This window comes from Poromitra crassiceps (assembly GCF_964638095.1).
Source record: "Poromitra crassiceps genome assembly, chromosome: 1".
NCBI classification, from domain to species: Eukaryota; Metazoa; Chordata; class Actinopteri; order Beryciformes; family Melamphaidae; genus Poromitra; species Poromitra crassiceps.
In genome coordinates, this window is record NC_139623.1 from 105,673,506 (window position 1) to 105,698,137 (window position 24,632).

A 24,632-nucleotide genomic window follows, 5' to 3' on the forward strand; every position below is an offset into this window, starting at 1 on the left:
TGCTCCATAGCGAGGGCTTATAGAGTACTGCAGCAGGGATGACGTATTTTTGTAGGCTTACCCAGAAGTCCCTGCAGTGTAAAAGTCAATGGGATTTTTGTATGGGAATTTTAGTTAAATGCATGAAATAAGGTCTGTGGTTACCAACATTTTATTAAACATCAAAGTTTGTGGTCAGCAAGGTAATCTTCACAAATGAGGACCACTTTTATCATAAAAGCGGTAATAAAAAAATGCATTTACTCTTCAAAAGTTATAAAAGTTGTATGACTTTTGAAGTGTAAATGTGTTGTTTTTTACGGGATTTTCAGAAAATGCTTCAAAACTCATAAAAGTGGTCCTCATTTGTGGAGATTATCTATCTTGCTGAACACAAACTTCACTGTTTCATAAAGCTTTGTTAACCACAGACCTTATTTCATGCAATTTAACCGAAATCCCCATACAAAAATCCCACTGACATGTAAGAGCCGGAAGTGCTAACTTACAAGTCTTCCGGACTCATTCCTGCGGTACTCCTACTGTCAATATTTGGTTTCATTGTGACCTCTACAATTGGATGTCATAGTAATTGGATGTAAAGTCAGTTTTTCCTGTTTTTTTTACCAGCTTAGGGTGAGCTCACACCATTAAGTTTTTTGTATAAAAAGAAGAAAAAGAAAAAAGAAAAAAGGCAGATTGTGCAACCAACACTCTTTCTATGACGACCAGCAGCTGCTATCAGCAAACGGTACTATTAATTCATGTCAAATCTTAAAGGGCATGGTGCAGGTTGGAGACCACATTGCATTAATATGTGGAAGGGGTATATAGCAATGGGATTTGGGGGAAAAAAACTTTTTTCAATCACACATAGCTGCGTTTAGACTAGTTTTTGTAACCAGCAGGGGGCACTGGTCCATTTCATGGAACTACCTTTTGTGATTACCTTTAGGTGACAGTCACATTTTTCAGCCCAAAATATGAGGATTTCTGAGTGGTTTTATGTCTGCCCTGGTACCTGTCACCTTTTGTCACTCTCCATGACTTTGCATCCCTGTGTCAGCCCCAGAAGAACATTCTACGCCCATTTATAAAATGCCACCTTTTCCTCCATATTTATACCCTGGGGGCCTGTGGGGGGGGGGGGGGGGGATCTTTGTCTTTTTGGAGTGTTTTCACTGTAATCATGAGCCCAAAATGTCAATTAAGATTTTTTCTTAACCTGCACCATGCTCTTTAAATAAGCCGACTTATCACAAACTCCCACAACACAGTCAATGTGCCAACCCTTCTACCATTTTCATTCTGGTTGTTGTAGCCTGTCAGCTGTCAACATACAGTAGCAAGAAACCCTGCCTCTTCAGCATTCTGTCAACATACAGTAAGTAGCAAGAAACCCTGCCTCTTCATCATTCTGATTAGTTGGCTCACAAAATTTGAATTTCACGCATGCGAGAGCACTCTCTCTACCTCTACCACTCTGCCACTATCAAAACCAAAATCAGGCACAGTAAGTTAAGTTTAGAAAGTTTCCCATTGACTTTGACACATTGACTTAAAAAGGTGCTGGCAGTTCAAAAAAAGGGGGACAGAAAGTGTGAACACACCCTCAGATCGTCCCCTGAAAACGTGTTTGCCATGCGGACTGTAATAATTACATAGCATCAGGCTTTTTGGTAACACTTGCAGTTTGATGAAAAGTAAAAAGCGTTAATAGTGTTTGTTATTTGTGGCTATATAGTGATATATGTTAATTAATTAATTCTACGCTCAGAATTAGGCTCAACGTTTTAGAAAAATAACATTAAGCACTGCTTCAAAGGGGTGGAAAACACACACACACACAAAAAATCAAAACTAGTTTTGACTGAGGGCTGCACACATTTTAAGATTTCATAAAGTCCTCAATTGGTGCCGGTGTCTGAAGATTTCTCTAAAAGACAACTTGTCTCAGACTTGTTCCAGTCTTTAGTATAAGTTTGCCTGAAGGAGTAGGACAGTGATAAAAGGCCACAGCCAAAACATGGCGCTCCTAAAATGCTATCCCCGCCCCATGTTCATCTTGGGCCATCTAATGAAAAGTCACTTCTGTTTAACCTTGGAAGCATACCGTAATCATTTTTGTTTTTCACATTACCGTATTCTCTTAATATACACAACTTTGACGGATAAATATTGTCATTCACACTTAGATCCCTCTCTTGGTCCATTGTATTTTCATTATGAGTTAAACCCTCAAACTGGTATCAAGTCTTTTCCTTAAATCTCAATGTAAAATGTTCAGGTTTGGTCTTTGAGAAGCCTGAGGCAGAGGTGATTCCCCAGGTTAGCCCTGCTCCAAACTGTCGCCCACCTGCACAGCAGAGTAAGCAGGTGCTGCAGACGCCTGCCGGGTAAAGAAGGAAGCTGCTCTTTTCGGCTTCAAACGCTTAATTTCTTTCCCTGAGAGACAACGACAAGTGAAAAAGTATTAAATAACACATACTTTCTATCGACTCTTATCATCACCTATTAGTACTTGAAAATACAATGACTGAAAAATAATTCTGATTGGGAGATTTTTCTGGCACAGAGTATCCGACTAATTGGGGCATTCCTTTTGTACTGGGAACTGGGGATTTCATGGTTCAAAGGGCAGGAGCCTCGGATTTCCTCTGCCGATATCGGGGGAAGCCTCACCAGCCCCGACCTCAAAATCCAAGATTTCATGTCTGCGCTTCAACAGTAGTTAATGTTGTATTAAATACTGTTAATTAGCACTTCTGTCTTACAGTATTTCTGCCTCATACAATCAGTCATACACACAGTACTGTAACTTCTATCTGTGGACATGTTGCTACAGTGTTTGTATGTGCAAAATATCGCGAAATGCGTTGTTTATCAACTGTTATTGCTAACAATAGCTAGCCTGGCTAGAGCTAACCCTGGCTTGTTTCCAGGACTGTTTAAATGGAATGCACAGAACTTGGGTGTGACGTCACTCAACTGGGATACCCCTAGTTCCCATAAAAGGAATGTCCCATTAATAACAGCTGTTTGACTAAAATGTGAAGCATTTGACATTTCAAAATCCAATTTCAATAAAAAACCACAAGCACTTTTCTTTAAAGCTTTTAATTCTACCGCACTCACCATTGTCCACGTAGCTAATGGTGTTGAGCGAATGGACCCGACTGCACACAACACTGCTTTGCCGGCGCAGTTTCCCACGCTGTCCTCCACGTCTTGTCTCCCTGCCGCCATCTTGTCCAGCCGGCTGCTGAGAAGCCCCACCCTCACCATCAGCTTCAGCTGCGGCTCCGCCCTCCGACGCAGACTTCAGCTCCACACACAACTCGATGAAGCCACTCATGAGCTCCGCCTGGTGGACAGAAAAAGAAACTAAAAATGAAACTAACCGTTCGAAGATTAGACCCATTTGACTATTGTTTGGCAAAATACATGGGGAAATGTAATTAATATGATTAGATAATCATTAGTATTTCATTCATTTTAATATTTGAGCTCCATAATGATGGTCCATTAGTGAACGACAGGCATATACTGTTCTCTTACAGTAACAGGATTGGCTGTGATTCTGTTGAGCAGGGTCTTGGATTAGAGCCTGGTGTGATTATGTTTTATCGCTGCTTCTATGGAAGAGCTCCTCACCATGTGGTGGCTCAGCCAATCTTTTCCACAATGATCAGGCTACCTTCTCTGATGACACACAAAGCTTGTAACGATCGTCAGAATTTATAACAATTCAATTTCTGTGAAAGAAAAAGGATGTGCAACAGGGTTCTTATGGAGTTTCAATTCAACACCGGTCCCACCCAACCCGAGTTGCAACAACACCGACCGAAAAACACCAAGCACTGCAGTTTTATACACACACCAGCATAAGCTCTTTGCCTACTGAAAATAAGTGAAATAAGGCACTGATACACAGACAAAAAATCTATAATAGTCTTTACACAGAACCTCAGCCTATCTTCATGGCTTGATATCAAAATAATCCATGATTTTGTTACTTGATTCCACAACAGGTTTCCTTACTTGTTTTGAGTAGATCTTCAGCAACTTGTTGACAGGAGTGCCAGCTTCCTCCCCATCAAATTCTAGCCACAGAATATGTGAGTCCCCCTCCTCCTCGGGATAGCTGTGGTCCCAGGACAGCTCGCTGAAACGCAGGCCAAGAAGCACATGCTGCAAGGAAATGAGTTCAAGAGGAGAATTCAGGGTAGCCTTTATGAAGAAATGCTGAATCTTTCCTCGTGCTTTTACACTTCACTTTTCTCTTCCATGCACTGTGCACTCTATGTATGAGCGACAAATGAACGGTCATAAAAGCCGTCAAGTGAGAACCATAGTATTGTATCTCTGTTTACCACAGCTGTCAACCCAACAAAATACAACACTCGCCTTCTCTTTGACATCCATCACATATACTCCCTCCAAGCTGATCCCAACGTTGACAGCTTTGCGTCTTCCCCTCTGGAGGATCCCTTGCACTGGCTTGTCAATCTCCCCAAAGAAGAAAGCACACCTGTTTAGGCGAGTCAAGATATGTGGGTAAGGTGAGGCGTTGAAGAAAATACTTTCACCTTAAAAATTCATTCAATTCAAACTTTGACAAATTCATACCCATAGTAAGGCAGTGTGTGGCATTTGTTGAGGTACTGGTGTAGGAGCTGTGAGGGCTCAGCAGATGTGCTGATCTTTCGATACTCGTCCAAAAGGCTTTGCTCCAGTGCTGCCTGACGGCTCCCTTTCCCTCTCAGGGTAGAGAGCAAACCGCCCCCCATCGCAACGTGTGCAGGCAGGAAAGAAGACAGCTTCTTCTCTCTGTGGCAGGTGGCAGATCAGGACACAAAATAGCAGAGTCAGTGTGAAAATGTGGTGTAATATGTAACGAAGAGTTGATGAGATGTCACAAATTGAATACTCATGTTCAGATTTGCATAAATGGCACCTTCTCTCTGCAGAGCTGACCTCTAGGTTTCCCTCAATTTACAAAATCAACATGTTGCCCATTTGGAGGAAAAGATTAAGTGATCACCTTTGCTTTTTTTTTTTTTGATTAACAAGATTTGTAAAAGATGCAAGAAACCAAGCGTGCAGCTTTCGAGTTGTCAATATACCCGTGATGTACTGTACTATTTTGCTATAAAATAGGTCTACAGTATTTGAATTTCTCCAATTCTTGGCTTTGAACAAAATAAATGTAGAGTGTGACGGTGGGATTTCAGCTGGGCCAAGTGCTTGGAAAGAACATCCCTTTGGTACAGATACTTTTTGTTGTTTTGAATCCATCTAATTTTGTGATATTATCCATATTTGGAGAACTGTAGCTGACAAAATCACACACTGCGTTTGTTAGTCTACATTCCTTTGCCGTCATTGAGACCATGTGTTCTAGAAAGACCAAAGGTCTTTGCACACACAGTCCGTTTGTTTTCCTATGCATTTTCTTAATCTGTCATCTGACAACACAGACAGGTCCCAGCTCACAAAAAGCTATTGACTGATGCGAAAAACGCAGGAAATCGAACCTGTTCTGAAAACTTTACTGACGGAGTCAGTGTGTAGACGTGAGTGAGACATGAGGTCGTAATTTATTTTAAAACGTGCAACAATTTCGGACGAAAAATTCGGACTTGGTGTGCAAAAGCCTTTCAATCACTTGAAACTCGTAGGAAGGATTAATAAACTTTATTGAACAAATAACCAGTTTAAGTGTGGCGTATGACTCCATGATATGATGATGCTCCTCTTGAGATGAGAGAGGGGGGGCATCAGTGACGTATAGGATAGATAATCCCCCCATAGGGATTTCTACAGGAGCTAACGTGGTGATCAGGGGAGGGGGTTGGGCGAGACAACTGCTCCAATGATGATGAACAGCAGCTGAGGATGACGGCACAAATGTGAGTAATGACGTAGTAGCAAGGGCTCTATATACCACCACCACCGCTTAGGTGATTGGCTCAGCAGATCAGGAGAGTCACCTGCTGCTAGCTTACAGGTTAACCAGCTGCACTAACCAGCTGGTTAACGTAACGTTTGCACTTCTAGCAGACAATACAGTGTTGTAGAACAAGCAGGGCTTAACAGATATTTACAATACATGTCCGCTATTCCATGCTGCCTTTATGATCGCTATTACAGTAATGTAAATTCAATGATTAGCCTAAAAACTTCCTACTTCTCCATCGCCCAGCTGGAAAAAGTGGTTCATGTCACCCAGCACTTTTCTAAAAGGTTTCTCAGCTTTTGAAAACGCTCCGCTCTCTGAGGGGAAAAACGCAGGCTGCAGCACTTTTCTGGAGCACCCGCCTTTTGTGCACCTTTTGCGGCCACTTCTCGTTCCTCTTCATTGGTTGTTAGTCATACGTTTCAGGGCAAACCTTAGAGGTATGAAGCTATTTCTAATGATCTACAACAGGGCTTTCCATAAGCGCCGGCTGCCGGCTAATTAGCCGTTTATTAAACAATTTCCAGCCGACTACTTTTTGTTTCACTTTAAATCTCTGCAAGCGAGCAGCAGCGATAGCAGAGCTCAGCTCAGCTTGCAGGGCCCCCCTCCTTTCTGTGTGAACTCTCATTGACAACATACACTCAGACACATATGGCCAATGTTTTGATGTTTTTTCCGGGGGGCCCAGCCGGCTACTACTTTCAGCTAGCTGGACATTCTCTGACCTAGCGGAAAACACTAGACCCCTAGTGTTTTGGGTTTGCTATTGGTTACAGAAAATGTAATCTTGTTTACACCCCCTTTGTTATCAAAGCACCTATAAATATGTATGAAAACCAAGCTTTATAACTTACTTTATAGCAGTAGCCAGTTTTTGGTTGTCCAGACCAATTCCCTCATTGAGGGCAAGCGACAACGCTCCGAGCCCGGTCCAGAGCTCAGGGTCACAGGGGTAGCGGCCTGTGAGGATGTTGCTCCTGGCCTCCTCATACAGCAGCCTCAGCACTCCTTCATCCTCCATCTGCTCCAGGGTGACAGGATGACAACAGCACATTCCATTTAGCAGGAAAATTAGCTTGAAGGTAGTTTCAGAAAGCATGATATATCAATAAATAGAAATGCTGCTTCCATCAAATGTAAATTAAAGTCCCTGGAAACCAAAATCCACAAAAACCTTCTAACTATTAAATTTAGGGTCTTATGTGAGTAATTGTGTGCCTCAGAAAGTAAGTTGACATTACTTTCAACCCTAACTCCAAAAATCGACACTTTTCTACAAGGTCTGGATTTCCATTTCCTCATTGAAGAGAGCGGTGCGCGTGGTGCTAAAATGCATGATCTTATCACGTCATAAGATTTAATCGAATCACACACACGCATGCACGCGCGCACACACACACACTGTGTAGTGCTGTGCAATCGCAGCGCAGAGATCTCTTCCTCTCTGTAAACCCTCTCTGTCTGTGCTATGCGTCGAGCAACGCGCGAACACACACACACACACACACCATCTCTCTTTCCTTCTCTCCTTCTCGGAGAGAGAGGTCTCCTCCGAGCAGGTCTCCTCCAGCAGGTCTGCTCCGAGAGAGAGGGAAATTTCCCCTGCTGCAGACGGGACACGCCCACACAGTCCGCGGGAGAAAATACACTCTAAAATTTAATTGATTCTCATGACTTTTGCCACGACTGTCAAACCTAAATTTATATACTTTGCGACGTTCATCATCATTCAAATTTGGCTGGTGGCTTATTAACATAGGTTCCTGTGATGTGATGAACTCAAAATGCTAAATAATAATAAAATATTTCTGGTTTCCAGGGACTTTAAGAAAATATGTTTGTGCCAGCAGCAGTATGTATGAAGTGAAATGGCAATGCTAGCTTACAACAATGCACAATTATGAATAACACAGTCTTTGGAGTTTCTCTGGCTTCCAATCCACAGGCATTAGCCAAACATCTTCATTAAAGCCCCAATCTGTTTTTGTTTTGTTTTTTTAGTAAACCAATTAACCAAATTGGAATCTTGGAATCTTTACGGGTATGACTGACTGATGGATAATTCTGTATCCACAATTTTCAGATTCCACTGCAACTCATTGGACTCGAGACGATTTTGGTCCAATAATAAGGTTACTGGCAAACTTTATTACACAACGTTTCGGTCACTCAGACCTTCATCAGGTAAAATGGAGAACATGCAAAATGAGACAAGCATTTGTCTCATTTTTGTCTATTTTTCACGGTCGCTGATTAGGCGCATCCTGCGAGGTGTGCATATAAATACTTGTCTCATTTTGCTTGTGCTCCACTTCACCTGATGAAGGTCTGAGTGACCGAAACGTTGTGTCAAAAAGTTTGCCAGTAACTGTATAGAGTGCGGGAATTCTTTCTTCTGCTTATGGACTCTCTCCTCCGACGCACCTATCCATAAGATTGTGAGGGTGTGCATCGGCTCTTCTTTCAAGTTTTGGCCCAATAATAAGCAAAGTAAAGAGAAAAGGGAGCTTCTTGGATACTTGGGAGACCATTTTAATTATGAAGTAAACTGCAACAGTTAAACAAACAATGTACATCTTCAATGATAAACAGGGGCACAAAACGCAACGCATTTCAACCTCACTGGTCTTAATCAATAATAAGCTACATTTTAATAAGCTTTCTTTTTCATATTTTTAAAATACTTTTAAAATCATGTTATTAATCAATGCATAAAGAGCTCAGTCAATGTACTTTAGAGCAAAAAAGTCTTTAATCCATTTTATGTATGTAAATATAATCAATGGGAGTAGTGGGGCAAAAGTAGCAAAAGGGTGGTGCTATACTCCAAATCCACAATTGATCTTTTCCCAGAGAATGAAAGGGTAACAAAATCACAGTGAATCAGGGTTAAATCACAGTGAATCAGGGTTAAATCACAGTGAATCAGGGTTAAATCACAGTGAATCAGGGTTAATGGTACCTGCAGCTCTTTAGACTTGGGATAAAACACATTCCGCCTGTATTGGAGACACGGTTCATCTTGAAGAAAAAGAAGAAGACAATGAAGACAATACAAACGATTTAAAAATCAAAACATGACAGATATGCAGTTGAGGACAAGTGATTTAAGTTGACTAATGCCTACCCCACACTACAGGATAATTTGCAAGATTATGGCCAAGATTCCCCCCTCCCGATTTTCTCGGGGGTGCTCCCAAGTCCCGATTTGATGCGCGTCGGGCAGATAATCTTCCCAAATTATCCTGTAGTGTGTGGGGTTCAAAGATTCACAATCGGGAAGACTGCCTCTTCCCGATTGTGAATCGGGCATATCTAACATGTTATATTTACAACCCGACAGGCGATTGCATCTTGAGCAGAGAGCCAGTAGTAGCTGCGTTTCCATACAGTTTTTCGCAAAATAATCTGGTCCGCGTCCGCCCGCAGCCCCGCACAGAAACAAAGAATGAGGAAATTGTCATCAAGGTGAAATACCCGTGCGTCTTTGAACGGGACGGAAAACTAATGCTATACTGCAAAGCATGTAGCCTACAACAAGCGCTTAGATCGGCGAGTGTCCGCACGGAAAAGTGAGTCAAATCAGCAGACACGCCCCTCCACAAGGCACCTGTGCAGACGGTTTTCGCCTGGCCGTGCACAGTAGGCCTACACCCCGAATGGACGCGGCTGGGCGGACAAAGTGGAGTTTTCAAGACTTCCCCGAGCAGAAAACCACACAGTGTACTATAAAAGCTCCACACGTTTCCTCGTCAAGATTCATTTTAAAAGTTAACATCGAGCCCTGCTTCCAAGGTGAATCTTCGGCATAATCTTCTAGTGTGTGGGGTTGCGTTTGAACAGACGCGATTGTGTGTGTGTCCCAAGATTGAAATGTTAAAAAATCGGCTCTCTCTGTCCTGTAGTGTGTGGGCTCTCAAGATTTTTATAATCTTCAAGGATTTGAAAATCCTGTAGTGTGGGGTAGGCATAATGTTTAAAAAGGAGAGAGAAATTACACCAGAAGAAGCACCCATATTTCACGTAAGCATCATGGCATCTAGAAATAAGGTGGAGAGTTTGTGTTTGTTCCCTGAGGTGGAGTATTTGTCTTTTCACATGCCACAGGCAGTTCAGTGTGCAGAGTGTGGTGCAGAACAGTGTACCTGGGAACAGTGTAGCTGGGAAGAATTTAGTGTTTTACTCAAGGACACTTCAGCAGGGCCGGCACTCGCCCTCCTAGGGAATCAAACCTGGGACCTTCTGGTTACAGGACAGTCCCTCAAACCATTAGGCTACAGTACCTTTTGCTGCACTTTCTACTCACTTTAGTGGGAGTAGGAATGTTAGAGGAATGAGGCAGCTGATAACCGTCTCACTGGTCATACTCTGAAACTAGACTGCTTTAGTCACAGTCAAACCTTTGGTGCAATTCCTATGAGTAATAGCTTTTGCACACCAAGCCACGTATTTTCGTCCGAAATTGACGCACGAAAAAAGAACACGACCTCATTTGTGTCAATCACCATTGACACACCGAGTCCGACAATTACCTCCGTCATTTAGGTTTTCGGATGAGGTTCGATTTTCTACGTTTTTCGCATCAGTCCATAGATTTCTGCGAGCTGGGACCCGTCTGTGTTTTCAGATGACGGATTAAAAAACACGCATACGAAAACAATCGGACTGTGTGTGCAAAGACCTTAAGTCTGTAATTCTTCCTAACACCCAGGCCTGGTCATATGTAAAGAATGCATTCTGCATCAAACATAAACAGCGATAAAAATGAACAAATAGCAACCACTGACAGTACCTTTTTCTTTTATTTACCTGGAGTTAGTTTCTAAGCATAAAGCGCTTCAGATTCAGAGGGAGCTGCTAGAGAAAAAGGAAACAGGTCCTGCACCACAGACACAGACACAGACACAGAGCGAGCAGGCCCTCACCTTGTGATATGTCATCCTCCCACAGACACAGACACAGACACAGACACAGACACAGACACAGACACAGACACAGACACAGACACAGACACAGACACAGAGCGAGCAGGCCCTCACCTTGTGATATGTCATCCTCCGAGGCCTCAGTGAAGCGATACAGCAGGTCCTGCCACTGCCGACACAGTTTGTATGGCTGATGCCTCGGCTTTAACTGCAACTCTGAGAAATCCAGGGAAAGGAAAGATGATACAGTAAGACGTGTGTGTGTGTGTGTGTGTGTGTGTGTGTGTGTGTGTGTGTGTGTGTGTGTGTGTGTGTGTGTGTGTGTGTGTGTGTGCGTGCGTGCGTGCGTATCTGATCTGCTTCCAGTGCCCTTTGCCAGTGTGCTACTGGAGTGAGGCTACTCAAATCATAACAGTACATGGTTATTTCAAGGAAAGAAAAAGCAACAGATTCTCTGTCACTGTCTAGACCTTACCATTACCACCACCGCCAAGGAAATTACTGACGATTTGTTATTGCAACAGTTGCAACAAGTTATTGTAACCATTCCAATTTTGTAGCACTTACACCACTGTTCAACCCTGATTGTTCTAGATGGCTGTACGAATGTAGGCACTGAGCCCACCATTCTAATCTGCAAAATAAAAAGGATACAGGTATTTTGGATGGCAAATTATTTCAATTTCAATCCAAATGTTTTCTCCCAGAGGGGAAATACTTCCTGCAGCCAGGTCAAAATTTGAATTTGAAGATCAGGCAATGCCTGTATGTTTTTGGCAACTCTCTCTCTCTCTCTCTCACACACACACACACACACACACACACACACACACACACACACACACACACACACACACACACACACACACACACACACACAAAATAATGTGTCCTCTTATGCAAACTATGACACCATGTTTGCACCTGTCAACTACCTGTGTCACTGCTGAACCAACCTCACTATGTTCAATCGTGAGTAAGGTGGATAAAAGAATGCACACAAGCATTCACAGATTATGTTTACATGAATGGAGCAACACAGTTATTATTGGTCATACTCCGGTTAAGGTCAAGTTAATGTCTACATGAACCATTGAGGATCTGATGACTAAATATGCCTGTTGTCATGAATAAACCAGTTAACAGAATAGTCCTGTGTCCACCTGCGGTGTGTCCTGTTCACAAATAGAACTGTTCATCAGAAGAAGAAAAAAGTCCTGAAAAAAGTATGAGAGTGTAGACTGGGGCCAAAAGCTTGCCATCTGGTCATCCGGTAAAAAAGCAGAAATGGCCCTTGCAGATCTGGCGCATAGGGAGGTTTTCCGTGCTCCAAAAAACAATTCTGCTCTGAAAACAGGGCGTCATAGTAATGAAATGTGATGCGAGTTATCTACGTACTGTATGAAATCAAATGAACTAACACCATATAAAAGCATATTTCTATGGGGGAACAATAACATTGTAACACACATCCGCCGGATCTGGGGCTGGTCTTAGACGGGAAAGACGGAGAAGCCAGTAATAATGGATAGCAGCCTATTCTCCTTTGAGAGAGAGCCTGGTGACGCGAGGTTCAGGAAAATGTGTGCTTCCACTCTCCGCTTGATCCAAAAAAAACAAGTGCTGCTCACCAACATGTTTGATCAAAATGCACCTATAACACTTGACAAGTCTGAGATGGCGGAGATGACCAGTAACAAATGGTTGTCGATAGCATTGATGAATGTGAACATTTTTTGCAAAAAAGCTTCTTACCAAGCAGGGGGGAGCAAAGCCAGAAGGCAAAACCCTCCTGTGCAGAGTCAGAAATATGGAGAGCCTCACGAACACTGCGGCCCAACTCATGCACATTGACGCTGCCAACCCCTTCCACACATAAGTGGACAGCACTGTCACCAATCAGGTAGATAAGCACATCTTGAGCTGTGTGAAGACACAAACATGAACACAAATTGTTTCATGATGACAAATCAGCCAAAGTGAAACAAAATCATATTGAAATTTAGGTAGCCTTCACTTTTACTTTAATAGACAGTTCACTACAGATGAAAAGAATATATTGAGGAATTTTAACCTCCAAGAGTCATATTAATATTTGCAGTACTGTACCACGGGTAAGTGTTGCAGAAGAGGCCACACTTCCTCTTTGCGAGTGATCATCTGATGATTCTGCAGGAAAACTGCACTCATCTCCTTCCATTTCTGGTCTGAAACATAGAGACCAAACTCTAAATTCTACCACACAAGATAACATTAGCACAACCTAACAATTTGATACCCCCCACACACACACATAGGATCCCCACTCTTTACAGAAATAATTTAGCAGGAAACCAGGATGATATAACTTGATATATACTTACTTAGTTACATAACAACTTGATACAACATCTGAGTAAATGACAAGATAAGTAACTCTGTTCATTTATAAAACAACTGCAAAGTTTGTTTTGTGGATGTTTCCAAAACAACACTGTTTACATCCTTTTTCCAAATTGTTTACTTCCTTTTTGTAACAAGCTATCCCAATTGTTCAGCCGGACTGCAACCACAGAAATGTCATAGCATGGGTTACACTAGTTAGTATCAGAACTGCATAGCAACTAAAACAAAACCAGTAAGGTTGCCATTCAGCCTCTAACCAGCAATCAAGTTTCATGTTCTCCAAATACATCAAACTGAATAAATACATCAAACTGGATATTGGGAAAATCTTTCAACTTTCCAAGTCTGCCAAGTGTTTGCCTGCAGTAACCAAGGAGCACCATCTTTTTTGCAGAAATAATCACTAGTTAATTTGTTTCTAAATCAACAAAATGGACCAGACTTCTTCGCTGTGGAGAGATGATTAGATGTGAAACAGCACTCTGTAATTCCGAAATGATCTGAATGTCTTCACTGGCCAATCAGATTGGAGTATTCAGCAAAGCTATGTAATAATTGGCCCAGTGTACATAATGTTTTACTGAGACTATACTGTATATTTAGAAAAACAATATTGTTATTTAAACAAATTAGGAGGCACTAAATAACAGCAGGGCAGATTTTTATTTCCAACTGGAGGACTAAACATGCAATTTTAACCATGGGTCACTGAGTCTTTACTCAATTGAGCTAACATGAGTAATTCATTACATAACACTTCATGTTTAAGTATGTGTTAATGTGCAGCTTCCAACACAGTTTAGCACATAAACAAAAGTAGAGCAGAAACACATTTGTGCCAGAAGGCGCAGAGGCACATAAGCAGCAACCGCAGAGATGGTCCACACTGCACAGACATCTGACTATAGGGTCTCCTGAAAAAAGGAACTCTGTTCGAGGGGTGGAGAGATGCTGCAGATCTATATTGATTGGCAAGTCAAAGAGGTGAGGCGGGATTTCCAGTGAGAACACTTGCTTTCATTCTGACATTATATGAAACAACTCATTCAAAGATGGATTTGAAGAGAGGTTAGTGGAGCAAGTTCACTCTTTTGGCATCTCCACAACCCATCTTCTAGCAATTACAAGTTTTTTATGCAACCATGAATTCCTGGCAAGAAATTGTTACGTTTTGCAATGCAACACTATAAATCATGATTGTTCGGCCCAATCTGAAGGTTATGTGACCCCAAAGGGTCTCAATCTATTAACGTAAGTTAACGTTATTCAGTTAATTGCATTTACATCTTCGTAACCAAAAAAGTTCCAGGGGACGATTCAACAGTAAAGTTAGTAAACAAGACAAGATTGAAGTGTCCAGAACAATCATGCTAGCTATGACATGTTCAGCACATTTGTCACAAGTATTATTTTGCTACGTTACTTTTATGTCTCACACATTTAATCTACCGCCACCATCTGCCCATTTGTTTACAAAGTAGCTACTTTGTACCGTTATCCAATCAAGTTAGCTGTGCATTATTTCAATCGAGCTTTTTCATAATGTAACGTTACTATGTAGCCGTTAGCTAGCCAGTGAAGGAACAAAATGTCTTCTGTTGTCCACCTACCCTGATATTTCTGATGAAAATCCCTCCACTCACGGCGTATTGTCTAGATGGGATGCTGCCAGTTTTGGAAATACTTCTAAATAGGTAAATTTACGATTCGATTATAGTTTCCTGGCTAGCTCCAGCCCAGTTTTCTAAAACTAGCTTTCCGGGGGCAGCTGCAACAGTTACAGTGATGGGTGACTGGCGAAGGATTCGTTCATTTTGAACCACATTTCATAAACGTAGCAATAGACCCTTCTCACGGGGGCCATTTTGTGTCGAGAAGCCAGGGTAAACACAGGTGCAAGCAAAACACTAATGAGGGTTTCCAACTTCCATGATTGGGATTTGGAAACCCTCATTAGTGTTTTGCTTGCACCTGTGTCTACCCTGGCTTCTCGACACAAAATGGCCCCCGTGAGAAGGGTCTATTACAATATAGTATAGACTACTTGCCTTAAAGACAATGTTGTTGTCTGTCGAATCGGGTTATTTGTGTTGTTGAATGTCGCATCGTTTTCAATAGGCCTACTGATGGATTTTTGTCATGTCCCCACAGCTGTCACAGCCTGCGTTTTCAATTGAAAATGGCCATTGTTGTTCTTCTGCTTCCCAGCGGGGAAACAGCGCCCTCTCTGCTGTGGCTACAGGTGGAAACCCGTAAGTACACATACGGAAAACAAATTACAGGCTCTGGCATGACAAAAAACCCTCGATATTGAAAACGACGTAATATTCAATAGCTTGTTTTGAGGTGACGTCACGTCGGGGTGAGACTGTATAGTGGGCGATGCGGAGACACGTGATCTTGCTGGAGGGCAACCAGCAGCAGGCTACATAGGAAGCGATAGGAAAGCACTAGCAACACCTGGCAAATCAAAAAAGTTGCTGGAAAAATCGCTCCTCTTCATTGTATATGGATCATAATATCCTATATGTTTTGCAATCTTCTGGCGATACCTGCAGCACAGAGCGGCATCCAACCCTCTTGCATACTTGCTTCCCTCCATTCTCCATAGTAGCTCTGAGGGCTGCCCAGTGCCGCCCTTCAACGTCATCAGAATCACGTGGTTGCAAACAAGCTATAACACAAATAGCCTTGTTTCAACGGACAACAACTGTAATGGAGATCCGGTCGGCCCTGCTGCTTGTAATGCAGAGATCCGGCTCGAAGGACCAAATTGTAGCGAAGAGGTCACCGACCTCCTCATGGGATCCACATCGACCATCCGCTGAGGGGATCCTTGGTCGTTGGACAAATCGCTTGACTCGTGAATATTGACATTCGTTGACCTCAGGCTGCCTTTGACAGCAGGGTCATTCAGGCCCCGCCGATCCCAAAACCCCTTCCCAGCAAGGGAAGTGCCCTCATCATGGTACCCTAGCAGACCAGGTGCCCTAGGCGCTCTGTACGGGCTGATCTGGGAAAGAATGTACTCCCACGCGGACAGGCTCTGAGCGGGCGTTGAAGTATCAATGAACGTATGTGCTGGAATCATGGCCGGATAGGACGGAACTTCTCCTGACAGGAACCTCAACATCTCGGGAACTGTCCTAGATGTCGATGTGCTAGACACATGTTACGGCCCTCTATATATAGCTGTCCAATTCCGATATCTATGACATCACTGATGATGTAATCTGCACTGTGGTACCTATGACATCACTCCTAATGGCATTGCGATTATGGCATCACTGACGTCATGTTTGTGGCTCGATGATGTCATCGCTGTCCTGTGGCTCCCCATTGTGATGTCACACATCACTGATGATGTCACTATTCGTGGTAGCTCCAGGAGACCGGCCGGCCTGATTCGCCCTGGATTGGGCCCCTTGGCGGCTGCCCCGCCGTGAATAAGCACCTGAGCGGGAACCTTTCTAACAACATCTTACTTGAATTAGGTCATTAGGGCCGACTAAATGGGCAAAAATGGCTAGTGTCCAAAATTAGTGAACACAGGTTCAGCACCATGGAGAGAGCTCCATCTGTTAGCTAGCTACTGATGGAGCACACCTGAGCGGAGTGGACTAGTGGACTATGATGAAAGCCCTCTGAGAGAGAGGAGAGGGTGCATGCCAACTCTGTGAGCAAGTCCTGACTAAATGGCCAGTGTGCTACAATGGAGCTAGTTGTCTTTAAGGCAACTACTCTTTTCAATTTTAAAACTAACTTTTTAAATGGAGCTGCAGTGGAAGCCACACACGCGTAGTAGCTGAGACTCCAAATAAGAGAAAAACGAAGGAGGATCAGGTAGTTATGAGGCTCATAGAACAGTAGAGCTGTAACAGTCCTTGCAGAAAATTTAATTATAGTTTAAACTCATATTTATCAGTTACAGTGGAAGTCTACCATGCCTTTCACATTGGGCAACTGAACACAATGAGGGGGATAAATCAAAACATTGCTCTCCAGAGTCTCCACGGAACAAGTTCGAAAGGCTCAGATCCCAAAAATGACTTGGAAAGCTCAACTCAGTCTAGTCGAAAATGCAGAGAGCGCCGAGAGAGCGTCGTCACATGTTTGAAAACGTCACCGCAACTGTGTTATTTATGCAAGCAGGCAGGGCCCAGATGAGTGGAAACGTGGAAACATTGGTTTTCCTCTCCGCCTTGTAGTTGTAGCCTCCTGAAAGTCAAGACATCTAATCTCTTATGCAATGCTAACCAATTCATTGAAACATTGAAGCTCTAGTATTTTAGCATTATATATATATATATATATATTGTAGCGTTTCAGGTAATCCAAGTATTACCTGTAATGTGATGTGCAATAGAAGTGTCTGGATTGTACCTAGGAACTGATATGTGTGGGTGTGTTCCTAGGGGGAGGGGGATATATGTGACCAGCGGCCGGGGCGGATGTCAGTCAAGCTATGGAGTGAGCGAGACCGGTTGCTGTGTGTAGAGCTAGCTGTGTGAAGCTAGCTGCTAGGAGCTGATCGAGCCTGTGAATAAAGACCCTGTACCAACTACAACTCTCCGTTCCTTGGCGTATCACCGATACGTTACATTGGTGTCAGCAAGTGAAGCGGTAGCGCCTCTGATTCGGTCGAGAGGGGAGAGAGTGAGGAGGAACGGCGGAGGAAAAGTTGGAGATCAAAGGCTCGAGCGACCTAGCGGTAGCAAGCTAGCTGTGTGAGCTAGCTGCTGCGAGCGCCACGTGTGATGGTGCGCTTAGAAGAATGCCTGTCGGCGAACGGGAGAAAAGAGGAGCTGACGACGGAGATCAGCTCGATGCTGGCGGGCATGGAAGCCCGTGTGTTGAAAGAAGTCAGACGGCTGGTGGAAGAGACTCCTGCCTGGGCAGTGGAGGTGATGCGGGCGCTGCGGGAGGTCATGCGGCGGGTGGATTTGATGAGCGCAGAGGGAGCGCAGTGTGGAGAACGGCCGGAGGAACCACAAAATAGACTGTGTTGGAGCTGTGGAGAACCGGGCCACGTGGCGAGGTGGTGCCGAGGCGGTCCCGGGAGACGGACCGGGTATGCGGGACAACGACATGGACAGCAGGGAGCCTGCTGGGCATGCGGAGCGATCGGACATCTAGCTAGAGAGTGTCGAGAAGCTGTCGGGGACTGGAAGACAGCGAGAGAGGAGAGACGTGCAGGCGGCGGACAGGTGAGGCTTTGTTGGATTTGCCAGTCGCCTGAACATTTAGCTAGAGACTGCACTAAGAGTGTGAACGCTGGAAGAGACACACAGCCGGGGGAGCAGCCGGAGCAACAGGCAGAGGAGCAGCGGAGTAGCGGAGCAGGGGAGCAGGGGAGCAGCCTGAGCTACAAGCAGCGGAGCAACGGGGCAGTACAGAGCCGATTGTTCTGGGCAGGAGAGTGACTGTTGAGCCGGCCCAGGCTAGCTGCTCTGCATACCAGCCGGTAGAGGGGGACATCATCATCAGCGACGAGACCATCAGGAGAGCGGGGATCGTTTTGAACAGCCAGAGGGAAGTGGGCGACATCATCTGCAGAGCTGTTACAGTCGGGGGAGCGGCACTCGTGTCCCCGGGGGAGCGAGAGGGGTCAAGGCCGGAGGAGACGGCCCAACCAAGCCGCTACACAGCCCCCACGGCTGCACTGCAGAAAGCCGAGGTGGAGATCGACGCCGATGGTGTTCGCCCTGCTGTCCTCAACACGCCGCCCCCTGGGGGAGCGGGACGGGAGGACGAGCGAGTGCAAGAGGTGGAGCAGACAGACGAAGACAGGGCCATCTGGGAGGTCGACGGGCATGAGCGGAGACGCAGACAGATGGAGGATGCGGATATCGGTCCGGTGTATGCGTGGGTGGCGGCCGGACGCCGGCCCCCTGTGGAGGAGATTCACATGTTTTCCGGTGCCACGAAAGGACTGTGGAACATGTTTTCGGACCTGCGTCTGGGTGGAGATGGGGTTTTGGAGAGAAAGGGGCACGGGAAAAGCGGGACCCAGTGGGTTGTACCCGGTTGCCTGCGAGAATTGGCACTGAAGTGGATGCACGAGGGCCCATACGGTGATCGTGGGCCCGAAGAGACACTCAGCCTCATCCGTGGACATTTCTACTGGGGCAAACAAAAGGAGGACGTGCGGAGATACTGCAGTGCGTGTGAGGACTGTAGAGCACAAAAAAGGGACCGAAAAGAGTCACCTTGCGAAGGACTAACCCCACTGGGGGTTGAGAAGGACTGGAGTGCTTCAGGTGGGACAGAAGCTTTGAAAGGGGGGATGGAAATGATGGTGGTTTAAATGAATGGGAAGAAAAAAAGAAAATAAGGTAAATGATGGGGTTGAGTTAAATTGAAGATGAGTGTAAAGAAAAGAGGGAAAACGAAATAAGGTAAATGTGGGAGTTATTGGTGAATTGAAATGTGTGTAAAGAGAAAAGAGGGAATGTAAATGTTGGGGCTTGTGTTAAGTGAAAATGTTGGGGAAAAGGGTGCTAATGGGAAGTAACTAAATGTTGGTGGGAGTGAATGCAAAATTAAGTGGTGTTAAAGAGGGCTATTGGAATGGGAATGTGAACGGAAATGTGGGTTGAATTTAAAGGAATGGGAAAAGAGGGAAGAAATGAAAAGAAATGCAAATGGTGGTGGTGGAACGAAAATTAAGAAGTGTGCTAAAAAGATAAGAGACTATGTGGAAAATGTTGTGGGGTGTTGTGTTTTGGTACAGGGGGATATGTGTGGGTTGTGGGTGTCAACGTGGGCGTTGACTAATGTTGGGTGAGGAGTATGTAGCGTTTCAGGTAATCCAAGTATTACCTGTAATGTGATGTGCAATAGAAGTGTCTGGATTGTACCTAGGAACTGATATGTGTGGGTGTGTTCCTAGGGGGAGGGGGATATATGTGACCAGCGGCCGGGGCGGATGTCAGTCAAGCTATGGAGTGAGCGAGACCGGTTGCTGTGTGTAGAGCTAGCTGTGTGAAGCTAGCTGCTAGGAGCTGATCGAGCCTGTGAATAAAGACCCTGTACCAACTACAACTCTCCGTTCCTTGGCGTATCACCGATACGTTACAATATATATATATATAGAGAGAGAGAGAGAGAGAGAGAGAGAGAGAGAGAGAGAGAGAGAGAGAGAGAGAGAGAGAGAGAGATACAGATACAGATACAGATACAGATAGTAGGCTTGGGTATTTCCGTATACCAGGGGATTTAGAAACACCGAAGGTATGATTTTCAATACCGTCAAACCCGTTTTCTATATTTTTTGTTCAGCCAAAACAGTCGCAAGTGTCCTTGCCTGTGCTGGGCGTAGCCTAAATAATTTTTATTTATTTATTTTTAAGTATTTATTTGTTTATTTTATTTATTTATTTTTTATATTTATTTTTTATTTGCCATTTGTAGGCTACTTTCCTTATTAATAGGCAGTGTTGGGCAAGTTACTTTCAAAATGTAATATACTACATATTACTAGTTACTTTCATTGGAAAGTAATAAGTTACATTACAATATTACTTTATGTGTAGAGTAACTCGTTACTTATTACTGAAATCCTATAAGTAATAAGTTATATTACTGAGTTACTGCTAAAAGTAATATATTACATGTAATATGTTACTTTTGTAATGAGTTACCCCCAACACTGTTAATAGGCAAGCATAATGTGTTACAAGCAACACTATATGAGGAATCAGCGTGACGTCACAACAACAACAAATCACTGCAAAACACCCGGAACCGCGGCAGTTACTGTAACTAGTATGAGTTGTGCCAAACAAACGTTAATATCTCAAAAACTATACATGACATCGCTTATATTTTGACATTCTGAGTGAGAGCAAAAGTAGCTCAAGAGTTTGATGTGTAATATGCATGTGGTGTTAAAGTTGTGTGAACTGTCACAGTTTTGGAACTGTACACCGCACAGCTGGGGCTAGAGTGAGCACTCAAAGCTGCTCGGCTGATCCCTCGTGTATTGTTTAAGACCACTTTAAAATTAGCATTTTACTGCTTGCCCACAACAGTGTTGATTCCGTTCGTTTGATTTTCATTCTGCATTGAGGACATTTGTGAATAATTTTGTGCAAAATAACATTTTCTGAAATGTTTTCGTTGCAACTTGTTTTATGCAACAGGATCTTAGCCAACAGAATAATTAATCCATCCCAGGTCCTTTCTGTGTGGAGTGTGGCATGTTCTCCCCGTGTTTGTGTGGGTTTTCTCTGGGTGCTCCGGTTTCCGCCCACCATCAAAGACATGTATGTTAGGGTTAATACTCCTGTCAGTAGCCCTGACCAAGGCAATGGCAAAATAACTGGAGTTGGTCCCCGGGTGCTGCACTGCGGCTGCCCACTGCTCCTAGTTCTAGGAAGGTTCCTAGTAGAGGATGGGTCAAATGCAGAGGACGAATTTCCCCATGGGGATAAATAAAGGATAACTTAACTTAACTTAATTGGAGGTAGAAAAGAAACTCTCAACAACACAATTGGCTGGCTAACCCTAAACCTATACACGCACATGTACTGTATATACAGTATACTAGAAAACTTGCGCGCTACGCTAGCTCGCCCGCTGCGCGGCCTCGTCCATGCACCCTGCATATACAGCCTGCTCTATTGGCATGCGCAGCGCACAACTGCTCAACTTCGCATCACTGATGACTTCACTAACTGATGACATCACAATTGCTCGAGTGACCATTACTGATCACATCATGGAGTGCTCAAGTGATATCACTCAGCACACAATTGCTCAACTTCGCATCACTGAACGTCAGTGAGAGAAAAGTAGTCTGGACATTGACTGATGTCATAGACATTGTGACATCATCAGTGACATCACAATTCGAGTGACCATCACTGATTACATCATTGAGTGCTTGTGTGACATCACTGATTATGTCATAGACATTGTGACATCATCATCATTTGAATCATTACTGACCAAAATAATCACAAATCTCACAATGTGGGAACCAAAATCGATACTGCTGGAGAACCTGTGGAGCTGATATGACTGTACTGCTGGATAACCTGTGGAGCTGATGATAATGACTACTGCTGGATAACCTGTGGAGCTGATGATATGACTGTACTGCTGGATAACCTGTGGAGCTGATGATATGACTGTACTGCGGTAGAACCTGTGGAGCTGATGATATGACTACTGCGGTAGAACCTGTGGAGCTGATCATATGACTGTACTGCGGTAGAACCTGTGGAGCTGATGATATGACTGTACTGCGGTAGAACCTGTGGAGCTGATGATATGACTGTACTGCGGTAGAACCTGTGGAGCTGATGATATGACTGTACTGCGGGAGAACCTGTGGAGCTGATATGACTGTACTGCTGGATAACCTGTGGAGCTGATGATATGACTGTACTGCTGGAGAACCTGTGGAGCTGATGATATGACTGTACTGCTGGAGAACCTGTGGAGCTGATGATATGACTGTACTGCTGGAGAACCTGTGGAGCTGATGATATGACTGTACTGCTGGATAACCTGTGGAGCTGATGATATGACTGTACTGCTGGAGAACCTGTGGAGCTGACGATATGACTGCACTGCTGGAGAACCTGTGGAGCTGACGCTATGACTGTACTGCTGGAGAACCTGTGGAGCTGATGATATGACTGTACTGCTGGAGAACCTGTGGAGCTGATGATATGACTACTGCTGGAGAACCTGTGGAGCTGACAATATGACTGTACTGCTGGAGAACCTGTGGAGCTGATGATATGACTACTGCTGGAGAACCTGTGGAGCTGATGATATGACTGTACTGCTGGAGAACCTGTGGAGCTGATGATATGACTACTGCTGGAGAACCTGTGGAGCTGACAATATGACTGTACTGCTGGAGAACCTGTGGAGCTGATGATATGACTGTACTGCTGGAAAACCTGTGGAGCTGATGATATGACTACTGCTGGAGAACCTGTGGAGCTGATGATATGACTGTACTGCTGGAGAACCTGTGGAGCTGATGATATGACTGTACTGCTGGAAAACCTGTGGAGCTGATGATATGACTACTGCTGGAGAACCTGTGGAGCTGACGATATGACTGTACTGCTGGAGAACCTGTGGAGCTGATGATATGACTACTGCTGGAGAACCTGTGGAGCTGATGATATGACTGTACTGCTTGATAACCTGTGGAGCTGACGATATGACTGTACTGCTGGAGAACCTGTGGAGCTGATGATATGACTGTACTGCTGGATAACCTGTGGAGCTGATGATATGACTACTGCTGGAGAACCTGTGGAGCTGACGATATGACTGTACTGCTGGAGAACCTGTGGAGCTGATGATATGACTACTGCTGGAGAACCTGTGGAGCTGATGATATGACTGTAATGCTGGAGAACCTGTGGAGCTGACGATATGACTACTGCTGGAGAACATGTGGAGCTGATGATATGACTACTGCTGGAGAACCTGTGGAGCTGACGATAATACTGCTGGAGAACCTGTGGAGCTGATGATATGACTGTACTGCTGGAGAACCTGTGGAGCTGATGATATGACTGTACTGCTGGAGAACCTGTGGAGCTGACGATATGACTGTACTGCTGGAGAAGTAGCAGCACAGATAATGCCAAGACTGTTTTGTTAACTGGAAGATGCTATGGGAGTGGCATGCAATGCCACATGACATGAAAGACATTGATGCAACCCTGGAACCAGAAATGTACCAGAAAGTTATTTTCCCTTGTAGTTTTTATGTGATAAATTATTATATTGTTTCAAATTTTATACTTTGGTGTATCACTCCCCTCATTTATTACTGGACCGTGAGCCGGGTTGTAACATAAGAGGGGAGTCATACACCAAAATAAAAGTTGAAATAATAATTGATTAACTAAAACTAAGGGAAAATAACAGACAACACAAACAAACAAATGAACAGAACAAAAGGTGCATTGGTGAGGAGGGAGAGACTGAATGGTCTTAAGGTCTTCTGTGTGCACCGGGCCTAGGGCACCCAATCAGCCTAATGTCCCCAACACCCAGGCTCCTGCAAAACAAGGCAGGAGAGTGGGAGGATCGTCACACTGTTAGATGTTTTATTACAGAAAGTGTATGAAACCCATGAACAAAATAGTCATACATTCTGACATCGGGTTACTTCTGGTTGGAATTCTAGTATAAAAAGTATTACCCTTTTTGTTGGGGACCCCCTGGAACCCCTTCAAGGACCCCTTGGGGTCCCCTGACCCCACATTTTCAACCACTGGTCTAATGAGCCCCCTGTGTACAAAGAAATTACAGCATATCTGAGTTGAAAATATAAATGTTTAAGTATTTCAACTTACATTGTATATAAACAGATAAAACCTTTTGCATAATAAATCATATCT

General features: G+C 44.1%; 1 protein-coding gene across 2 annotated transcripts; it reads right to left on the minus strand.

Moving 5' to 3' along the window:
- Positions 1–1,249: 1,249 nt before the first annotated feature.
- On the minus strand, positions 1,250–15,006 carry frmd8 (FERM domain containing 8). Of its 2 annotated transcripts, none has more exons than XM_083641189.1 (11): positions 14,862–15,006; positions 12,976–13,073; positions 12,622–12,789; positions 10,981–11,082; positions 8,904–8,962; positions 6,796–6,962; positions 4,609–4,809; positions 4,387–4,510; positions 4,021–4,170; positions 3,115–3,343; positions 1,250–2,424 (listed from the first exon to the last, which is right to left on the minus strand). In XM_083641189.1, exons 2-11 carry the CDS (start codon positions 13,064–13,066, stop codon positions 2,309–2,311), a joined length of 1,407 nt encoding a protein of 468 aa, XP_083497315.1. In that variant the 5' UTR covers positions 13,067–13,073; positions 14,862–15,006; the 3' UTR covers positions 1,250–2,308. The 2 variants fall into 2 exon arrangements, with proteins under 2 accessions (XP_083497315.1, XP_083497314.1); XM_083641188.1 differs by having other exon boundaries at positions 6,796–6,965.
- Between the last annotated feature and the right edge of the window lie 9,626 nt (positions 15,007–24,632).